Here is a 22,866-nt window from a genome sequence, read left to right as displayed (position 1 = left end):
TTGGACAGAGAGGATTTGCCTATAGTAAAGGGGACTTCTGACAGTCCAAGAGTTGACATCCTTTGAAGAAATACATCTACCAGAAGGTAAGTAGAGTTTTTCCAACTATGGAAAAAGACTAGTCAGATTATCCTGTCAGTGAGTGGAGCAGGAAACTGTGCCCAAGGGTGACCAAATGCATGAAGGTCAAGATCACCAAGCCAAGACCGGTCACTGGAGGAACATGAGGTTGATCTGACTTCTGGAGGAAAGATGGAGAGGGGACAGCCAAGCAACCGTTCTGCAAAGTGCGACTGGAAAACACAGTTTGGAGTTACAGGGCTGGAGGCACCCTGCTCCTGAGCCCAGGAAGCTACATTTTCTCATCATTTTGAGTCATTTAACACCTGCACTAATGATTCTGAGATCCTCTTAGGTAGCAGAGAGGACAGAATTAAGTGAATTCTCAACGGATATGCTTTTTAATTTTAACAAGGAGCTTAACCTTTCCCTCTTGCCGTTTCTCACTCTCTATCATATCTCTTATAGTAAAAGAATTAATTCGCCTGTAATCCCAGCACTTTGGGGGGCCAAGGCGGGTGGATCATGAGGTCAGGAGTTTGAGACCAGCCTGGCCAATATGGTGAAACGCCATCTCTACTAAAAATACAAAAAAAATTAGCCATGGGTGGTGGTACGCCCCTGTAGTCCCAGCTACTTGGGAAGCTGAGGCAGGGGAATTGCTAGAACCTGGGAGACAGAAGTTGCAGTGGGCCGAGATCGTGCCACTGCACTTCAGCCTGGGTGACAGAGTGAGACTCCGTCTCAAAAAAATAAATAAATAAAACTAAAAGATGCCAGAAGATTTATAGTAAAAAGTCCCTCCCACACTCACTCATCCCTCAACCACCTCATTCCCCTCACCAGAGACCGTGACAGTGACCAGATTTTGTGTATCCTTTCATAAATATTCTAAGCAGATTCAATTATACATACATGTGTGTGCGTCTGCTTTTAGTATTTCTCCCCACGTTAGCATACTCAATTTACACACCACTCTGTGCCTTGCTTTCCTTCCCATCATTACATATGGAACTGTCTTGTTCTTTTATTTTAATGGCTACACAGATCATTGAATGAAGATGAGAAAATGTATTTACTCAAGTACCCTACCAATGGTGTAACTTTCACTCTAGGAGAGATGTTAAGGTGAATCTGAGAGCCTGGATTCCAAGGTGGGGGTAAGTTAGTGAAAATCAACATGAGTTTTTATTTGTGTAGATGCTTTAAGAATCAAGAAATTGGCCAGGCGCCATGGGTCACGCCTGTAATCCCAGCGCTTTGGGAGGCCGAGGCAGGTGGATCATGAGGTCAGCAGATTGAGACCATCCTGGCTAACATGGGGAAGCCCCATCTCTACTAAAAATACAAAAAATTAGCTGGGTGTGGCAGCACGCACCTATAATCCCAGCTACTTGGGAGGCTGAGGCAGGAGAATCGCTTCAACCCAGGAGGCAGTGGTTGCAGTGAGCTGCGATCGCACCACTGCACTCCACCCTGGGCAACAGAACGAGACTCTGTCTCAAATTAAAAAAAAAAAAAGAATCAAGAAATTACAAGGACGTCACCAAATGACAAAAGAAAGGAATGCGTTAGGGGCCGGGCGCGGTGGCTCACGCCTGTAATCCCTGCACTTTGGGAGGCCGAGGCGGGCGGATCACGAGGTCAGGAGATCGAGACCATCCTGGCTAACACGGTGAAACCCCGTCTCTACTAAAATACAAAAAATTAGCCGGGCGCGGTGGCAGGCGCCTGTAGTCCCAGCTACTCGGGAGGCTGAGGCAGGAGAATGGCGCGAACCCGGGAGGCGGAGCTTGCCATGGCACCGAGATGGTGCCACTGCACTCCAGCCTGGGTGATAGAGTGAAGACTCCGCCTCAAAAAAAAAAAAAAAAAAAAAAGAAAGGAATGCGTTAAGATGATATTACTTTCATAACAAAAGGGGGTAAGTGTAACCCCATAATCAAAGACAGTACATAAGAAGAAGTTAATGAACTGTAATCCACAACAGACTACAAATGATTTCTATTTCTAAAAAGATTCCCTAAGGTAAAGGAACATTAACAGCTCAAGAAATGCCAGGCATTGTAGTAATCTCATATAACCTAAGATTGCTTCTAACTGAGACACTGTTTGCTTTCTCCCTCACACTTTTGTCGCCCCCATTTCAAGTATAATGACATCCAATCTTATACAAAGGCATAAGAATGATACAATGGACTCTGGGGACTCAGGGGAAAGGGTGGGAGGGGGTGAGGGATAAAAGATTACACATTGGGTACAGTGTACACTACTCAGGTGATGGGTGCACCAAAATATCAGAAATCACCACTAAAGAACTTATTCATGTAACCAACACCACCTGTTCCCCAAAAACCTATTGAAATAAATTAATTAAATTTTCTTAAAAAAGGATATCCAGTCTTAGAAGAATTAAATTGCTCAAAGATCTAGAAAAGCTCCCAAAATCATTTTCCCTCCAGTACTAAGGATCCATACTGACAAAGCCAGTCCCGATCCCTGGTAAATATTAGTGTCCAGGTAAAAAGATCTTGGCAAACTTCATGCTGGCCAGTGATTTTCAGAGCCAAAGAGGAGCTATGAAAATAATTTTTTTCCCTAGCTCTAGAGTTCAGATAGAACCTTAAGAATTAAGGGAAGGAAAGACAGACTGTCCCAGGGTTTCAATATATAGTCAATCTGACATGTCTGAGATGACTATTCTCTCTAAAATTATCTTGGGCATAAGCAACACAGTTTGTAGGATGACCCAGACAATAAGCCTCATTCTAATATCCACCCCATTCCTACACACACACACACACACACTCTCTCTCTCTCTCTCTCTCTCTCTTTCTCTTTCTTTCTTTCTCTCTCTTTCTCTTTCTCTCTCTTTCTCTTTCTCTCTTTTTCTCTTTCCTCTCTCTTTCTCTCTCTCTTTCTCTCTCTTTGTCTCTGTCTGTCTCTCTCTCTTTCTCTCTCTTTCTCTCTCTCTCATATATTCCCTATCTCTGAAAATTGTTGTCTACTGTCCTCTAATTCCAGGCCCAGGCAACCAGCTCTTCTGTGGTTCAGCCCCAACGAGACACACAGCCCAGGCTTGATGCTCTGGTCTCAGTGGTTCTTAACAGCCACTCCAGCCTAACAGTGGGCCACTGCTAACAGCACCAGGTTACACTTCTTTAATATTTACTTAAGTTAACATTGTGCAAGGCATGTACATGCTTTACCTCACTGACCTCTCAAACAACCCTGCTGGGTAGGGAATTGTTATGATTCTGACATTTTCCAAGTGAAGAAGCTAAGGCTTATGAGGTAATGAACTTGCCCAAGCTCAGGTTAACTTAGGAAGCGACAGAACTGGGCTTCACCCTTCGGTGGTCAGATTCCAGAGCTTAACCTCAGAATTGCCTGTTACAGAAGAGGAAGGGCATGCTAGTGTGGTAGGCAAGTTCTGTGCCTAAAATATTCACAGACCTCCATTCATGACACACATCTACTTGTATCATTGTCCTGTTGTGGCAGGTTCTTTTTTAGGCACAGAGAACAGAACTGATGGGGACACAAGATCCCTGGTCCCATCACAATGATGGAAATGATCACAGTGATTTCAAATACTAATGTGTGCTATAAAGAAAATAAAATAGGGAGATGGGATTAGGGTGAGTGAGGAAGCAGACACATTAGGTGGTCAAGAAAGCCTCCTGGGCCGGGCGCGGTGGCTCAAGCCTGTAATCCCAGCACTTTGGGAGGCCGAGACGGGCGGATCACGAGGTCAGGAGATCGAGACCATCCTGGCTAACACGGTGAAACCCCGTCTCTACTAAAAAAATACAAAAAACTAGCCGGGCGAAGTGGCGGGCGCCTGTGGTCCCAGCTACTCGGGAGGCTGAGGCAGGAGAATGGCGTGAACCCGGGAGGCGGAGCTTGCAGTGAGCTGAGATCCGGCCACCGCACTCCAGCCTGGGCGACAGAGCCAGACTCAGTCTCAAAAAAAAAAAAAAAAAGAAAGCCTCCTGAAAAGGTGACATCTGAGCTGAGAACTGAACAGGTTGCTGGCTTGAAATGCTGGATAAGAGCATTCCCTACGGACAACAGAGCAAGCACAATGGCCGAAGCGGAGAGTGAGCTAGGCATGCTCAATACCAGGTGAGCACAGCTGAAGAACGATGACAGAGGGGAAGGAAGCCCAGAGCCAAGTTCAGAGATGCAGGTAGAAGACACATCATAGTGTCCAAGGAAGATAAGGAGTTCAGATTTCATTCTACAATGGGAATCCCGGAGCAGGATTAGGCAGGAGGGTGACTGGATTTCCAATTCAAACACTGGTTTCTGAGGTTGCAGAGAAAGGAAGAGGAAGGAGGGAAGGGTTGGGGTGGAAGACGTGATAGGAGTCACTGTGTTCAGAAAGAACTGACAGCTGCTTAGACTAGGGTGGTAAATGTTGAAGCCAAATGGAAATTCTCTGGAGGAAGAGTCAGCAGGGCTTACTGATAGCCTAGACGTGGGGGGTATGGAAAGGAGAGAATAAAGAATGGTGTCTGGGATTTAGATGAGCAAGTACATGGATTTACAGTACCATTCTCTACTATTCTGCCCTCTTTGCTGGGTCCTCCTCCTGGTAGAGTGTGAAACGCTGCAGTTCCTGGGGCTACTGATTCAAAAGCCATTTGTCTTCTCACCCTGCATTTTCTCCCGAGGTGATCTCAGCAGCTTCAATGGATTCAACAGTCACTCGGGGTAGAGACCATGAAACCCCTCTCTCCTCTTCATATGGCCACATCCACTCAGTTATCAAGCCCTGATACTCTACCTCCAGGATCTACCATGGACACTGATTTTTCTCCCTTTTCAGGTCCTCGTTGCATCTCACTGAAATTGTTCCCATCTCTGTGTAACTGGTCTCACTTCTGCCATGGTCCCACCCATGAGTCCTTTATTCATACAATTTTCAACAAATCCAATCATGTCTCTCCCTGTTAAAATGTTGGCTTTCCTCTACTCTTAGGGATAAAGTCCAAACCCTCACCATGCCCTACAAGGCGTGATCCCGTCCTCTGTAGTCCCGCCCCATGCCACATCTTCCCCATTCTCTACAGTCTGGTCACTCTGGCCACCTTTATTTTTCTCAAAAATGCCAAACTTGGCCAGGTGTGGTGGCTCACACCTGTAATCCCAGCACTTTGGGAGGCTGAGGTGAGTAGATCACCTGAGGTCAGGAATTCGATACCAGCCTGGTCAACATGGTGAAACCCTGTCTCTACTAAAAATACAAAAATTAGCTGGGTGTGGTGGCACATGCCTGTAATCTCAGCTACTTGGGAGGCTGAGGCAGGAGAACTGCTTGAACCCGGGAGGCGGAGGTTGCAGTGAGCCGAGATCGTGCCATTGCACTCCAGCCTAGGCAACAAGAGTGAAACTTCGTCTCAAGAAATAAAAATAAAAATAAAACTACAGCTAAACTTTTTCCTGTCTCTCGGAACCCGGCACATCTTGCTCCCTGTCTGAGAAGTGTGTTTACCCCTTTTGGTGCTGCTACCTTTTACCTGTCCTTAACGGCCACTTCCTCATGGAAACCTCCCACTATTTAATTCCTAGCAAGCGCTTCTTCTCAGCACTAAGACACGGTCTGAGTAGCAAATGCACTGTGAGTGTGATGCCTGTCTCCCCTTGGGTGGTGAGCTTCTGGAGCACAGAAATCCTGCTCAGCTGACTCAGCACTTAGCATACACACCGCCTTGCATGGCAGACTTGGTGCTTTCTAAATATTTGCTGAATAAGGTGGAGAAACACTTTCACACGGTAGCACTTTATTTGTTGGGCATGACTTCCTAATGAGAAATGCAAGGACTTCAAAAAACTAAACATCTTCATTATATTAAGAGTCCTGGAAACCTAGGAACTAACCAGTTATTATCCAGGACTAAAGATGGCAACATGGAGGCCGGGCATGGTGGCTCACGCCTGTAATCCCAACACTTTGGGAGGCTGAGGCGGGCAGATCACGAGGTCAGGAGTTCGAGACCAGCTTGCCAATATGGTGAAACCCTGTCTCTACTAAAAATACAAAAATTAGCTGGGTGTGGAGGTGGACGTCTGTAATCGCAGCTACTCGGGAGGCTGAGGCAGGAGAATCGCTTGAACTCAGGAGGCGGAGGTTGCAGTGAGCCGAGATGGCGCTATTGCACTCCAGCCTGGGCGACAGAGCAAGGCTCCATCTCAAAAAAATAAAAATAAAAATAAAAAAAGATGGCAACATGGAAAGGTAATTCATATGCTTTCTATTCTTCATCCCACATAAGGAATCCAGTTGTACTCAGTACCCACAAGACAATAATGTTCTCTCTGTTCACTGAGATAACGGCAACAAAATCCCATTTGTACACCTACCCACATCTGGCTGGCAGCCACAGCTTTCAGGGTAAAACTTTTAAAAGTGGTATGACAAAAGTTTAGGAGTTGGAACACACAACTAAAGAGCTACTGAGCTTGTTAAAAGAGAAATAACAAAAAGCAACTTACATGTGCTCAAGTAGCAACTTACATGTGCTCAAATAAAAAGCAGAATATTGCATGGATCCCCATAAAGTCTCTTCTGAACCTGAGATTCCAAGACCCACACTCCCCCTGTGATTGTCCATCTCTGGACCCTCTCACAACATTTAACTCCCAAGACAGCGTCTGTTCATTCACTCCCTCCCTCCCACCCCACCTTCCCTTTACCTGATCCTTTTCATTTTATTTCTTTTCCTTCTCACCAATTGCTCCAATCTTGACATATCTCCCTACTTAATCATGACAAAGAACTGGATATGCATCTCACTATTTGAGGTGATTTATAAATGTCATGTTTCCTATCACATCTCTTAATGTGTTTAGAGAAAAACTGAAAAAAAAATGAGTTTGGAAATTTTTTCCCACAGTTCTTTGATTGTTTCATATTTTAAATGGCTCTTTGACTTTCAGACCATTTATTCAGTCATATGATGACAAGGAAAGATGGATCAGCATAAGAAATCATTGACAAAATCAAGCACTTAAAATCCATGCAGTGAGGCTGGGCACAGTGGCTCACATCTATAATCTCAGCACTTTGGGAGGCCTAGGCGGGCAGATCACGAGGTCAAGAGATCAAGACCATCCTGGCCAACATGGTGAAACCCTGTCTCTACCAAAAATACAAAAATTAGATGGGCATGGTGGCATGCACCTGTAGTTCCCAGCTACTCGGTAGGGTGAGGCAGGAAAATCACTTGAACCTGGGAGGTGGAGGTTGCAGTGAGCCAAGATTGCGCCACTGCACTCCAGTCTGGGCGACAGAGCAAGACTCTGTCTTTAAGAAAAAAAAAATCCATAGAGTAAAATCACTGACCTATAAGTGCTTGGGCACCTACTTCCACAGAGGACTTCTCCCAGTTTACACGTTTATCACTGCATGCACGTGACTGCAGCCTTCAGAGCCTGATAACAACCACTGTGTGTCTTCTCCAGTAAGAAGCCAGATAGACTATGTCCTAGTTGGTGAATCATGGCCAGTCACAGCAAACCCATTTATCTCGGATACATATTCACCTTCTCAGCCTCCCTTGCCGCTAGAGAAACATAAATGAAATTAATTCATGGTCTTAGCGCCCTCCCACTTCCTGCCTGTGATGTGGTTATGTGAAGATGTGATGCATGGAGCTGCAGCAGCCACACTACAGTTGTAAATGGACGCCCAAGCATCACATAGATGCTGACCCAAAGCTGCTAAATAAACCTTGGAACTGGCTACATCAGACATTTTGTTAAGTGAGGCAATTAAGTGCCTTTTTCTCAAGTTTCTAGGAAGCAGTATAGTTATTAACCTTTTTTTTTTTTTATTTTCTGTATTCAGATGCTTTGACAACATCTTGGGCCCTTGCTGATCCTGAAGGGACTGCCCCTCCCAGACTAGGCAATTCCTAGAAATAGTAAACAACTCACCCACAGAATGCTTTTTAAATGCAAGCTTAATCTAGAGTTCACATTTCAACAACCTCCTCTAAGGGGCTCTCATACTCCAGGCCACTGTCCCTCTGCCCTAATTACCCGACTGGGAGGTCAGGTCCCAGACAACTAGAAATAGTCCTTAATAATTCAAACCAATCAATCCTATATCTGCTGCAGACACCACAACAAAGGCTCTGGCCCACCGTCCTCTCTTTTACCTCCTGACCAACCCTGGAGCTTCCCCTGTGGCCCTCTGGGTGATGTGGCCTGTCCCCTTCTCTTGGGAAGCATGAATAACTATCTCTCCTTGGCAATCATCTCCTAATCTGCTGGCTTTGCCATACCTCAAATCTTCTATCCACGAACTATACATCAGATCACTCAGGAACCCAAATGTCCCCTTACTGGGGATTCTCAATTCAGTGAAAACATCACCAATCCAAGTAAATTCATCTGATCCCAGAAAAATAATGTTAGTACTAATCCGCTTACCAACACCAAAGGCCAAATTCAAGTCTCTGGTGGTAACATTCAGATGATACTCTCGATACCAAAACATACTGTACTTTGGACCAGTTATTTTAAAAATGGTGCCTCTTGGAACAACAACAACAAAAAAGGACACGGATGAAAGGCAGGCTTGGCTCCAGCACCCCCATCCGGAACTGTTCCTGGAGTCCCCCATTAGATGTGGGTTTGATAAAAGGGTTTCATGCCCAAAGTCGTTTTGCAAACTCTCCCTTCAGACAGTTCCCCTTGCTGAATTCCTGATACATACAGAATTATTTCTATAGATATTTTTCAGAGCTGTGAAAGTTTTATTTATACACACACAAATGATTCCTGCTGGGAATATTAAGAAAGAAGAAGCCAGGGCTTGGAAAAAAGAAAGAAATGACTGGTAGGGCAAGCAGAGCAGGTTTTTGCACTGCAGCAGTTGCTGGGAAGAAGTATTGTGGCACATTACATGACAGTCCAACAGAAATGAGGCTCACATAAGCCGAGGGGTATCGGGGGACCAAGGGGATGCGGAAGTCAGCAATAACTGCAAGTCAAAAAAAAAGAAAAGTCTAAAAGATACCAATCGTGTAGACTATAAACTCAAGGAAGAAGAAGAAAAGCCTAGATTGCATATCCCTTGTAATAAAGCCAAGTGAATGTCTAAGAATATCTTTTAATCTTTGGTGGGGCTGAGAGGCATGGGGTCAAGAGGAAGGTAAACCTGCAGAGGCTGCTCATGCCCAGGACTGTTGAAATGGAATCGCATTATACAATGCCTGTTATTTCTAATGTGGCTTATAGACAAAGGCATTAGAGAAGCTTTACTTAGCAGGCTCTTTTTATTGTGTCTCATTATAGCGAAAACAATTTTCAAGGGCCTTTATAGGTCACTTGTAACCTCTAAAACCACAATATACTTTTTTTCCAAGAGATCTTAAGATACCATTGAGGCAAATGCAATCTATGAATGAGCTGAATCAGGGTTCAGATATCTATCAAGGATAAAACTTCCCTAGAGGTGGGATCTCATGCACGCCCGTCTTCCCAGTTGCTCCAATCTGGGGAGGACAGGGAGAGGACCTCACCTTGCCTGGGGAGGGCAGGGGATGCTTCAGGCTGGGCTAAAGAGCGAGAACAGTAGGGAGGGTTGTCAGTCCACAGAAAACAGAAAACAGGCAGCTAGAGCTGCTGAGTCAATTCTCAGGCACGTAAGCAGCTACATAAACAGCTACATCCAGGGGGGTCACAGGAGTAGGACCGTTGTCCTCAGTAGGCAAGATTTCAGCTCCCCGGGGCTGGGAGGGCACTTACGGAGCGCTTGTCAGCCTCTGCCCCTTGCTGGCCCTGCAGACATGCGGTGAGCTTCTTGTGCGTGCTGTGTGACACCTGTTTCACCAGCTCCAGACGCTTCTCCACCTGCAGAGAGAAGAGCGGGTGGTGCCACTGAGAGAGCGCAAGGTCAGGGGAGGAGGGATTGTGGGTGTGGACAATCATAACTCAAGTTTCCCTGGAGATAAGGACTCCCAGAGAGACAGCTTTCTTTTTTTTATTATTATTATACTTTAAGTTCTAGGGTACATGTGCACAATGCACAGGTTTGTTACCTATGTATACATGTGCCATGTTGGTGTGCTGAACCCATTAACTCGTCATTTACACTAGGTATATCTCCTAAAGCTATCCCTACCCCCACCCCCCACCCCATGACAGGCCTGGTGTGTGATGTTCCCCATCCTGTGTCCAAGTGTTCTCATTGTTCAATTCCCACCTATGAGTGAGAACATGCGGTGTTTGGTTCTGTTCTTGCGATAGGTTGCTCAGAATGATGGTTTCCAGCTTCATCCATGTCCCTAAAAAGGACCTGAACCCATCCTTTTTCATGGCTGCATAGTATTCCATGGTGTATATGTGCTACATTTTCTTAATCCAGTCTATCATTGACGGACATTTGGGTTGGTTCCAAGTCTTTGCTATTGTGAATAGTGCCATAATAAACATACGTGTGCATGTGTCTTTATAGCTGCATGATTTATAATCCTTTGGGTATATACCCAGTAATGGGATGGCTGGGTCAAATGGTATTTCTAGTTCTAGATCCTTGAGGAATCGCCACACTGTCCTCTACAATGGTTGAACTGGTTTACAGTCCCACCAACAGTGTAAAAGTGTTCCTATTTCTCCACATCCTCTCCAGCACCTGTTGTTTCTTTGACTTTTTAATGATTGCCATTCTAACAAAGAACTTAAACAAACTTACAAGAAAAAATCAAACAACCCCATCAAAAAGTGGGCGAAGGATATGAACAGACACGTCTCAAAAGAAGACATTTATGCGGCCAACAGACACATGAAAAAATGCTCATCATCACTGGCCATCAGAGAAATGTAAATCAAAACCACAATGAGAGACCACTTTTAAAGCTGGAGAACTGGAGGGGCAGCGATCACAGACTCCAGGACCCTCGGGCTAACCATGGTGAAATGACTTTAAACCTCTCCTGAAAGAGCTTAACCCAAACCAGTATTCATCATGCAAAGTACAGTCGTAAAAGATAAAAAATCTTTTCTCCCAACAGTTTGTAAGGAGCAGCTAGAGCAGTTTGAACTGCATTGGGGATGGCTTAGTTTTTTGGTTATTTTTGTTTGTTTGTTTGTTTGTTTTAATGAGATGGAGTCTTGCTCTGTCGCCAGGCTGGAGTGTAGTGGTGCGATCCCGGCTAGCTGCAACCTCCACCTCCTGGGTTCAAGTAATTCTCCTGCCTCAGCCTCCCGTATATCTCTGGTGTCTGTGAGCTGGTGTCAATGGCCGCCTTACCTGAAGAAGGTCTTCACTCAAAACTTCCGTCTTTTCAGCCCTAAAAAGAACATTGAGAAATATATCAGTAAGAAAACTAACAACAGAGCCTCATAATTACTCCCCAATCTCTTCAAGTAAGGCAGTACCAGAAAAACAGAGACATGAGTAGCAGAAACATTTAAGAAGAGCATAGATAAAACTAGAATTTACTAAGAAACTTAAAAAACCAACACATCAGCAAACACAGCAAAGCAGATGCCCTGAAGACTTTCCCGCTATAGATTGGAACCTGGATTCATGACAACAAATGTATGCCTTTGTTCCCAGACACATATATATTTTAAGCATCAGAATTAAGGTTTCTCCAGCCATAACCCTTGGTCTCCCCCAAATAAGTAAGCTAATGTAGCAGAAATCTGAGAAAGGATCAATGAACAACAAACACAGAGACAGTGTTGAATCCTGGCAACTAATGCAAATGCCACCACCATGGTCTGGCAACCAAGTGTTAGGTCCACAAGAAAGTAGAGGGCTTGAACCTGAAACTTCTACATTGAGACAACCTGGATACTGGAGGAATTGGACCCAGCTAACCCGTTAGCACCGCCTGCCTCACGTTAGAGGAGAGTGCTAATTCTCTCAGGAACACAGCATTCTAATTCAATGCGCGCTCTCTCTCTCTCTCTCTCTCACTTTCTCTAACAACATGCACACACACATACTCTCTCTCACACGCAAACACAGCAAATTTACATGAAAACAAATCATCAAGATTTAAGAGTACAGAGAAAGAAGGAACAACATATGAGAAGTCTAAAGAATTTCGACTATTGCAATGATCAAAGACTGCAATGCATGTATAAAATATCAAAGAAAAAATGACATATTAAAAAAATAAGCAGTAGGACTTCCGCTTCCACGAAGAAGGAGTGAATGTATTGTAGCAATTCTTCCCACTCACACAACGAAAAACCTACGATAGTATAGAAACACAAGACCCGGGCCGGGCGCGGTGGCTCAAGCCTGTAATCCCAGCACTTTGGGAGGCCGAGACGGGCGGATCACGAGGTCAGGAGATTGAGACCATCCTGGCTAACACGGTGAAACCCCGTCTCTACTAAAAAATACAAAAAACTAGCCGGGCGAGGTGGTGGGCGCCTGTAGTCCCAGCTACTCGGGAGGCTGAGGCAGGAGAATGGCGTAAACCCGGGAGGCGGATCTTGCAGTGAGCTGAGATCCGGCCACTGCACTCCAGCCTGGGCGACAGAGTAAGACTCCGTCTCAAAAAAAAAAAAAAAAAGAAACACAAGACCCCGAAAAGGAGAAGGAAGGCATACTGGCTGGGAACCTTCAGAATAACATGGTAAAACTGTTGTCCTTCACATGTCTCAGCCTTGGAGCTTAAGAAACTAGCAACAGTAACACCTAAAACACCAACAGGCTCAGACAAAACAAACCCCAACAAAAGCCTGGTCTCTGTAGACAAAGGACCAAGAAAGGAGCAGCTGAGCAAGACAGACACTTTTTAGAAAACTGCTCACTGCAGCCAACACCACATAAAAGAATTGTGTCGTATTCCACCCATGCCAACAAAAGCTGAGTAGGGAGCCCTGACTTCTACCCCTGCCAGGCTGTAACAAGCACCCAAGCCCGTGCCCCTCATCAGTGTGGGAGCATCAGAGAACACTGAGACACATAAAGACAGCATCCATCCCTATGGAGTGGGAGCATCTATCACTACTAGGCAACTGACAAAGTCCATCTTCCTCTGCTGTAGGAGCAGTGGAAATCACATGGTCACCTGGACACCCACGCCCATGTGGTGATGATGAAGCATCTCTTCGCCTTCCCATTGGGGTGATGTCACAGGAGTCCTAGTGGACAGACAAGACTCTTGCCAATGCCCAGCAGTAATGAGGCCACTCCCTTCTGCAGTATTAGTGAAAGCCAAGTAGGGAGCAACAATCAGACACTCATAACCACCCCGCCACCAGCCACTGAGGTATCAGTGGAGGCCCACTAGAGAACCAGAACTCCCACAACCACCCGGTATTAACAAGGAGCACCTCCATCTTTGAACGGTCAGTGAAGGCCAGCCAAGTGGAGAACCTGGACTTCTACCCCAACTCATCAGAAACAAAGCAGGACTCCTGCTCCCCCTGCTAGAGCAGCATCAGAGGAAGCCAGCTCCAAGACAAAGTTTAAATGAGATCCAGAGTCACATAATATAATAGCCATAATATCCAGACTTCAATTACTCATCACACCAAGAACAAGAAAAAAAAAAAAAAAAAAACTCAAACTGAAAGAAAAAAAGACAATAGATTCCAATTAAAGTATTCATCATTAAAATGCTTCAATGTGGCCGGGCGCGGTGGCTCACGCTTGTAATCCCAGCACTTTGGGAGGCTGAGGTGGGCGGATCACGAGGTCAGGCGATCGAGACCACAGTGAAACTCTGTCTCTACTAAAAATACAAAAAATTAGCTGGGCGTGGTGGCGGGCGCCTGCAGTCCCAGCTACTCAGGAGGCTGAGGCAGGAGAATGGCGTGAACCCAGGAGGCGGAGCCTGCAGTGAGCCGAGATGGCGCCACTGCACTCCAGCCTGGGCTACAGAGGGAGACTCTGTCTCAAAAAAAAAAAAAAAAAAAAATGCTTCAATGTGTAGTAATAAACATGCATGAAAGAAATAGGAAGTCTCAGAAAGAAAATAGAAGATATAAAAAAGAAAAATTTTAGATCTGAAAAATATAACAATCTAATTTAAAAAAAAGTTGATGGGTTCAACAGCAGAATGGAGGGGGTAGATGAAAGAATCAGTGAACTGGAGGAAGCATAATAGACATTTTCCAATCTGAACAACACGGCAAAAATAGACCAAACAAATCAACAAACAAAAAAAGCCCCAGGGACCTGCGGGCCTATAACAAAAGATCAAATATTTTATGTCATCAGAGTCCCAGAAGAAGAGGGGAAAAAATGGTAGCTATATTAGACTAAGTTGGCCATGACAAAAAAGTTAAAAAAAGATAGGCTAAAAAATACTCAAAAGAAATAAGGCTAAAAATGCCCCAAATGTGGCAAAAGACACAAATCTACATATTTGAAAAGCTGAACAAACCCCAAAGAGGATAAACATAAAGAAATCCTCATCAAGACACATCATGGTCAAACTTCTAAGAACTAAAGACAAATCTTGAAACCAAGGTGCAAGAAATGATATCTTAACAATGGAGGAAAAGCAATTAGAATGACAGCAGATTTCTCAAGAAAAATGGAGACTGAAAGAAAGTGGCACATCATTTTTCCAGGGTTGAAAGAAAGAAACTGTCAACCTAGAACCCTTTAGCTAATGAAAATATGCTTCAGGAATGAAGGGGAAATCAAGACAATCTCAGATATACAAAAGTTAACAGAATTTATCATCAGCAGGCTTCCTATTGCTAAAGAAAGTTATCTAAAATCAACCCAAAGTCTGGGCGTGGTGGCTCACACCTGTAATCCCAGCACTTTGGGAGGCCGAGGCAGGTGGATCACCTGCGGTCAGAAGTTCGAGACTAGCCTGGCCAACATGGTGAAACCCCGTCTCTGCTAAAAGTACAAAAAATTAGCCAGGTGTGGTGCTGTGCGCCTGTAATCCCAGCACTTTGGGAGGCCAAGGTAGGTGGATCACCTGCGGTCAGAAGTTCGAGACTAGCCTGGCCAACATGGTGAAACCCCGTCTCTGCTAAAAGTACAAAAAATTAGCCAGGTGTGGTGGTGTGTGCCTGTAATCCCAGCTACTTGGGAGGCTGAGGCAGGAGAATCGCTTGAACCTGGGAGGCAGAGGTTGCAGTGAGCCAAGATCATGCCACTGCACTCCAGCCTAGGTGACAAGAGTGAGACTCCATCTCAAAAAAAAAAAAAACCCCAAACATGATAAAAGAAGGAAACTCTAAATACCAGAACTGGGGAAGCTATCACTCAAACTGGTAAAATGATGACAGCAGTAGACTATGGTAAGTTATGTATATAGTATGTAACATCTACAGCCACCTCAACAATACTGCTATGGTTTGGATGTGTTCCACAAAGTTCCTATGATGAAACCTTGATCTCTAAAGCAGTGGTGCTGAAAGGTGGAACCTAACGGGAGGTATATGGGTCACGGGGACACAACCCTCAATGAATTAATACTGTCATTGTGATAGTGTGTTCATTATCATGAGGGTGGGTTTCTTACAAAAGGACAAGGTGAGCTCCCTCTTGCTCTCTCCTGCCCATGTGATGACTTCAATCATGTTACAATGTAGCAAGAAGGACCTTGCCAGACGCTAGCTCCTCCATCTCAAACTTCCCAGCCACCAGAACTGCGGCCAATAAATTTCTGTTTTATTACAAATTAGAGACCATGGTATTCGCTTATGGCAGCACAAAGAAAATTGGTACCAGAGAGTGAGGTACCACTATAACAAATACCTGAAAATGTGGAAAAAGCTTTGGAACTAGATAGTGGACACAGACTAGAAGAGTCTGGAAAAGCAGGTTAGAAAAAGCCTGCATTGCTGTGAACAAAGAGTTAAGGGTGATTCTGGTGAGGGCTCAGAAGAGAAGAGCTGTATGAAGGGTAAAACTTCTTAGAGGTTAGATATTAATGACCACAATGTGGGTAAAAATATGGACAGTAAAGACCACTCTGATGAGGTCTTATATGAAAATGAAAAATATCTTATTAGAAACTGAAGTAAAAGCCATCCTTTTTACAAAGTTATACAGAACTTGACTGAACTACGTCCATCCCCAAGGGTTTTAATGAAGACGGAACTTAAGAGTGATGAACTAGGATATCTGGTGGAAGAAATTTCTAAGTAAAATATTGAAGAATCTGCATGGCTTCCTTTAACTGCATACAGTAAGATGCAAGAGGAGAGAAAATATTTAAAGGTGGAATTTATGATTAAAAGAGAAGCAGAATGTAACTATTTGGAAAATTCACAGCCTGGCCATGTAAAACACAAAAACGTGCCAAGTGTCCCCTTTGAGAAAGGGCTTAGTGTGGATAGAAGGAAGCCAGGTGCTATTCATCAAGGCAATGACAGAATGACCTGCAAGATATTTCCGAGATCTTTGAGGCTGTTCCTCCCATTACAGGCCCAGAGCTCTAGGAGGGCAGAATGGTTTCATTAGACTAGCTCAAGATGCCTTCCACGGGTTCACTGCCCAGGTACTCTGCTCCCTGCATTCCCGTGCAGTGCTCCTTGGTTATACCAGCTGTGATTCAAGTAACCTCAAGTGCAGTCTGGGCTGCTGCTCTCGAGAGAGCATAAGTGGTAAGCTTGGTGGTATCCATATAGTGCTAACTCTGCTGGTGCACAGAGTTCATAAGCTGTGGAGGCATAAATTTTTGGAGCCAGGGCACAATGTTACATCCACCTAGATTTCAAAGGATGTATCAGACAGCCTGGGGATCCAGGCAGAGACAAGTCACAAGAGACATGTCACAAGAGTGGAACCACTACAGAGAGACCCTATTAGGGTGATGCCCAGCAGAACTGTGGGGTCAAAGCCACTGCAGAGTGTACCCACTAATGGAGCCATGGGGACAGGGCTGCCCCCAATCCCCAGAACTGTAGAGCTACCAGAACATAGCCCCAGCCTGGAAGAGCTCGCACAGGTTGAGCCCGGCAAAAACGTGAAAACAGGACTGCCCAAGGCTTTGAGGTCAAAACCTCCACCCATGTGCTCAAAAGGTACACATGGGGTAAAAAAACATTCTCCAGCTTTAAGATTTAACATTTTCCCTATTGGGTGCTGGACTTGGAACCAGTTATCCCTTTCTTCTTGCCTATTTCTGCCTTTTGAGATAGGAACATTTATCCCATGCCTTTCCCTCCACGGTTTTTTAAAGTAGATAACTTGTTTTGATTTCACAAGCTCACAGCTCAAAGAAGTTTGCCTCAGGATGAATTGTGCCTTGAATCTCACCAATATCTGATCTAGATGAGATTCTGGACTTTTGAGGTGGGTTTGGAACCAGTTAAGATTCTGGGGCTATTGGGATGGAGCAAATGTGTTTTTCATGGTAGAAGGACATGAATTTTGGGGGTCAGAGGCAGAATGCTATAAGTTGAATGTGTCTCCTGAAGTTCCTATGTTGGAAACTGGATTCCCAATACAGTGGTGCTGAGAAGTGGGATCTACTGGGAAGTGTTCAGATTAATGCTGTTATTGTGGGAGTGGGTTCATTATCACAGAAGTGGGTTTCTTATAAAAGGACAAGGTTGGTCCCCTCTTGCTCTCTCATCCATGTGTTCCCTTCTGCCATGTTATAATGTTTGAAGAAGGCCTTCACCAGATGCTAGCCCCTTGTTGTTGGACTTCCCAGCCTCCAGAACTCTGAGAAAATAAAATTTCAGTTTATTATAAATTACTCAGACTGTGGCATTCTGTTAGAGCACGAAATGCAACAAGACAAACACAAGAAATACATCAATGAAATTCTCAAAAATGATAAATTAACTCATACAAATACAAGAAAAATAAAAGCAAGAAATGAAAAACAGAAAGAACAGAAAACAAAAAAATAAACAAAAATGGCAGATTTATGTTTAACATGTCTATAATTACATTAAATGTGAACAGCCTAAATATACCAATTAAAAGATAAGAACTAGAAGAATGGATTTTAAAATATGGTGTCTAGAAGAATCTAATTTCAAATAAATTATACCAGCAGCATGAAAATAAAAAATTGGAAAAGACATAATGGAAGCTTTAATCCAAAAAGGCAGAAGTATCTACATTAATGTCAGATAAAGACAATTTCAGAACAAAGAAAATTACCAGAGATAAAGAGGAGCATGAAATAATGATAAAAAGGTCAAGCCCTAAGACACAACAATCCCAAATGTATATCCACCAAAAAACAGAGTTATAAAATATATGAAGCAAAAAACTGATACAATGAAAAGGAGAAATAGACAAATACACAACTATAGTTGGAAACTTCAACACCTTCTCTCTCAACAATTAATAGAACTAAATTTTAAAAATCAGCAACAATATACAAAAAATACAACACCTCCATTAACCAATAAGATCTAATTGATACCTACAGGACACTCCACCCAACATGAGCAAAATACATGTTCTTTTCCAGTTTCAAGGAACATATACTAAGATAGACAACATCTGGAACTACAAAACAAACCTCAACTAATTTGAAAGAATGCAAGTCACATGCAGTTTGTTCTGTGGCCACAATGGAGTCAAATGAGAAATCAGTAACAGCAGGATAAGAAGAAAATTTTCAAACACGTGGAAACTAAACAACTTTTAAATAATCCATGGAGGGTCTTAAGGAAGATGTTTAAAAATTAAACTGAATGAAATAAAAACATAAGATATAAAAATGTTGGGCACAACCAAAGTTGTGCTGGAAAAAAAATTATACCATTAAATCTATACATTAGAAAAGAAGAACAGTCCCAAGTCAATAAAAGATCCTACTCCAACAACCTAGAAAAAAGACCAAATGAAGTCCAAAGCAAGCAGAAGGAAGGAAATTATAAGCATAAGGGAAGAAAATAACGACTTTAACAAGAACAAAAAACAAAAACTAAAGAAACTCGATTAAAGAGCTGGTTCTTTGAAAAGATCAATAAAGTTTAAAAAATCTCTAGCAAGACTGAAAAGAACATTATCAACAATAGGAATGAAGCAGGGAATATCACTACATACCCTGTAGAAATCAAAAGGATGCCTTTGAAAAAACCTACACACACAAATTTGACAACTTAGATAAAATGGACTAACTCCTAAAAAAAAAAACCAAAATGACCGCAATACACATAATATGAAATAGATCATTTGAATATTCTCTGTGGCTATAAAAATTTGAATTTGTACTTTAAAAACTTCCCTGCAAAAATCTTTAGGCCCAGAAGGTTTCACTAGATAATTCTACCAAACGTTTTAAAACGAAATATCACCTATTCTAAACAATCTCTTCCAGAAAATGAAAGAACGCTTCTCAATACATTTTATGAATCTAATATTACTTTGATATCAAAACATGTCAAAAACGAATTATAGACCAATATCGCTCCATGAATATGGGTGTAAAAGTCCTTAACAAAATAAAAGTAAATAGGCTGGGCATGGTGACTCACGTCTGTAATCCCAACATTTCGGGAGGCCCAGGTGAAGGATCACTTGAGGATAGGAGTTTGAAACCAGCCTGCATAACATAATAAAACCTCAACTTTACAAAAACAAAAGGAGAGAGAGAAAAAATTAGCCAGGCGTGGCACTACATGCCTGCAGTCCTAGCTACTAGGGTGGCTGAGGTGGGAGGATCGCTGGAGACCAGGAGGTCAAGGTTCCATGTGAGCCATGATCACTCCTTTGTACTCCAGCCTGGAGAGCAGAGCAAGGCCCTGTCAATCAGTCAATCAATCTATCAGCCAATGCAAACAGAATTCAGCCATGTATAAAAATAATTTTTCATCATTATGACTAATTCACCATTATGAATAACAAAACAAGTGGGGTTTATTCCAAGGACAGAAAGTTGGTTCAACATTTAAATATCAATCAGTGTAATCCACTCACTGTATTAAAAGATTAAGGAAGAAAAACCACATGATCATAGCAATTAATGTAGAAAAAGCATTTGACAAGATTCAAAATCTATTCCTGGCAAAAAAAAAAAAGTCTCAGAAAACCAGGGGTAGAGGGAAACTTCCTCAACTCGATAAATAACATCTATGAAAAAATCTATACTTTTGAAAGACTACATGCTTTCCTCCAAAACAGGAATCAAGCCAAGTGCATTTGCTCTTACCACTCATTCATCATGGTCCTGAAAGTTTAACTTAGTGTAATAAGACAAGAAAAGATAAAAAGCATGTAGATATGAGAGGGACAAATAAAAATGTCTCTATTTGCAGATGATATAATAGTCTATGTAGAAAATGCCAAGGAACCTACAAAAACTAATAAATGGTTTGTGCAAGATTGCATGACATGAGATAAACACATAAAAAATAAATTGTACTTACTAATAATGAACACATGAATACTGAAATAAAATATACCACTAGCAGTTTCTTAAAAAAACACTTAGGTGTTAATCCATTAAAATGCACAGAATTTGTAGGCGGAAAGGTACAAAATGCTTATGAAATAAATAAAAGCAGCTCTAAATAGAGAGAAAAAGCATGTCCGTGGTATTTGTACATGTCAAAGTTATAATTCTCCCCAAACTGATCACAGATTAAATGCAATCCCAATCAAAATCCTAACAAGATTTATTATAGTTATAGACAAACTGGTTCTAAAATTGATATGACAATACAAATGAAATAGTTAAAGTTTTCTAGAAAGAAAAGTAGGACTCACATAATCCAATTTTAAGATTTAGTATAAAATTAAGTAATCAATCAAGAGAGTATGGTCTTGGGAAAAAGAAAGAAACCCAGATCAGTGGAACATAATAAAGAATATACAAAACAGACCTAGACAGATATAATCAGGGATCTCTGAAAAAGGCACAAAGGCAATTCAATGGAGGAAGGATAGTCTACCAAATTGTGACGGAACCCATAAATAGGCAAAACTATGAACGCTGGCCCATTTGTACATCATTTACAAAAATTAATTTATAATAGATCATACACTTCAATAAAAAAGTTATAAAATATTTACAGGAAATAGAAGAAAATATCTGCGACCTTGGTTTAGACAATGGATTGTTAAGACATCAAAATCATGATTCACAATAGAAAAAACATGATACATTAGACTTCTTTAAAACTAAAAGCTTTTGTTCTGTGAAAGACACTGTTAAAAGATGGAAAAGACAACTCAGAAAAAGAGAGAAATTATTTGTAACTCACATATATAAGAATTGTATACAGAACAGGCAAAGAACTCTGAAACTTAACAATAAAAAAAATCCTATTTAAAATGGGCTAGAAATCTGAATAAAAACTTTACCAGTGAAGACAGATAAGTGGAAAATAAGCACAAGAAAAGATGGTTCAACATTATTAGCCCCTAAGACAATGCAAATTACGAGAAAATGAGATACTAGTATTTGAGTGACAACAAACACACACACACACACACACACACGTCAAGTTCTGGACAATATGGAATAACTGGAACTCTCACACATTGCTGGGAGTTGGGCACAGCAAAATGGTACAGCCGATGTAGAAAACACTTTGGCAATTTGTCATAAACTTGAACATACACTTGCCATATGACCCAGCCAAGCCACTCTAGAGAAAAGAACATTTATGTTACACACACCCACACACACACCCCTACTCTGTGAATGTTCACAGAGCTTTATTTGTAATACTAAAAATCTGGAAGCAACTCAAATGCCCTTCAACAGGTGAATGGATAAACTAGAGAATAGGCGTATATGACAGAATATGCTCAGCAGGTGCTGGGCGCGATGGCTCATGCCTGTAATCCCAGCACTTTGGGAGGCCCAGGTGGGCAGATCACGAGGTCAGGAGTTCGAGACCAGCCTGGACAATATGGTGAAACCCCATCTCTACTAAAAATACAAAAATTAGCTGGGCACGGTGGCACGTGTCTGTAGTCTCAGCTACTTGGGAGGCTGAGGCAGAAGAATCGCTTGAACCCAGGAGGCGGAGGTCGCAGTGAGCTGAGATTGTGCCATTGCACTCCAGCCTGGGCGACACAGTGAGACTCCGTCTCAAAAAACAAAAAAAACAAAAAACAAACAACAAAAAAAAAAGCTTAGCAAGATAGAGGAATGGACCATTGATACATGCTACAACATGGATAGATATCAAACCATTATGCCCAGTGTAAAAAGCCAATCCCCAAAGGCTGCATATGTACTGAATGATTCCATTTATAAGGCACCCTGGAAAAGCTAAACCATAGGGATGGAAAGCAGTGCAGTGGGTGATGTAGATGGGGGTGGGGAGGGTTTGCCTGCAAAGATGCTGCATGAGGGAACTTTTTGAGGTAACAGAATTGTTCTGTAATTCGTTTGTGGTGGAGGTTACATAAATCTATGCCTGTGTTAAAACAAATAAGGGTCTACCAAAAAAGTAAATTTTACTTCACGTAAATTTTAAAAGTAAAAAAGAAACTTTGAAGATGGAACTGAGATACAAGGCAACAATATGTGAATCAAGAAGGTGAAATGGTTGAAGTTAAGTGTTCTAAGCTCTTAGCACAGATTTCGTTAAACTAAAATCCAATAAACATTACGAGGGTACCACTGAAAGAGTGGAAATAGAGTATATATCTTCCAAAGTAACAGACAATAAAAACTTAATGATTGAAAACAAAATTAAAAATGGTGCTGCATAAAGCAATATAGAAAAAATAGAAAGCACAAAGTAAAAGAGTAAACACAAACTCAAATATATCACAAAACATAAGTAAACTAAATATTCTAGTTAAAAGCAAAAGATGTTCAGCTTAGATATAAAAAATCTAGCTCTGTGCTAACAATAAAAAGTTGCATCTAAAACACAAACAATCTAAAAAGCTGTATCTAAAACACAAACAACCAGGGAGATCAA

The 22,866-nt window shown here is 42.3% G+C and overlaps 1 protein-coding gene across 5 annotated transcripts in view; it reads right to left on the bottom strand.

Moving 5' to 3' along the window:
- ARHGAP44 (Rho GTPase activating protein 44) overlaps nt 1-22,866 on the bottom strand; it is a 202,171-nt gene that overhangs the window by 84,270 nt on the left and 95,035 nt on the right. For all 5 annotated transcript variants that reach the window (XM_009189704.4, XM_003912366.5, XM_009189705.4 and 2 more), the window contains exons 2-3: nt 11,327-11,366; nt 9,823-9,927 (exon numbers count right to left, since the gene is read on the bottom strand). In XM_009189704.4, the coding sequence (XP_009187968.1) occupies nt 9,823-9,927; nt 11,327-11,366 (145 nt within the window). The remainder of the gene's footprint in view (nt 1-9,822; nt 9,928-11,326; nt 11,367-22,866) is intronic.

Source organism: Papio anubis, chromosome 17 (assembly GCF_008728515.1).
Source record: "Papio anubis isolate 15944 chromosome 17, Panubis1.0, whole genome shotgun sequence".
Classification (NCBI taxonomy): domain Eukaryota; kingdom Metazoa; phylum Chordata; class Mammalia; order Primates; family Cercopithecidae; genus Papio; species Papio anubis.
This window is presented reverse-complemented; position numbering and strand designations above follow the sequence as displayed.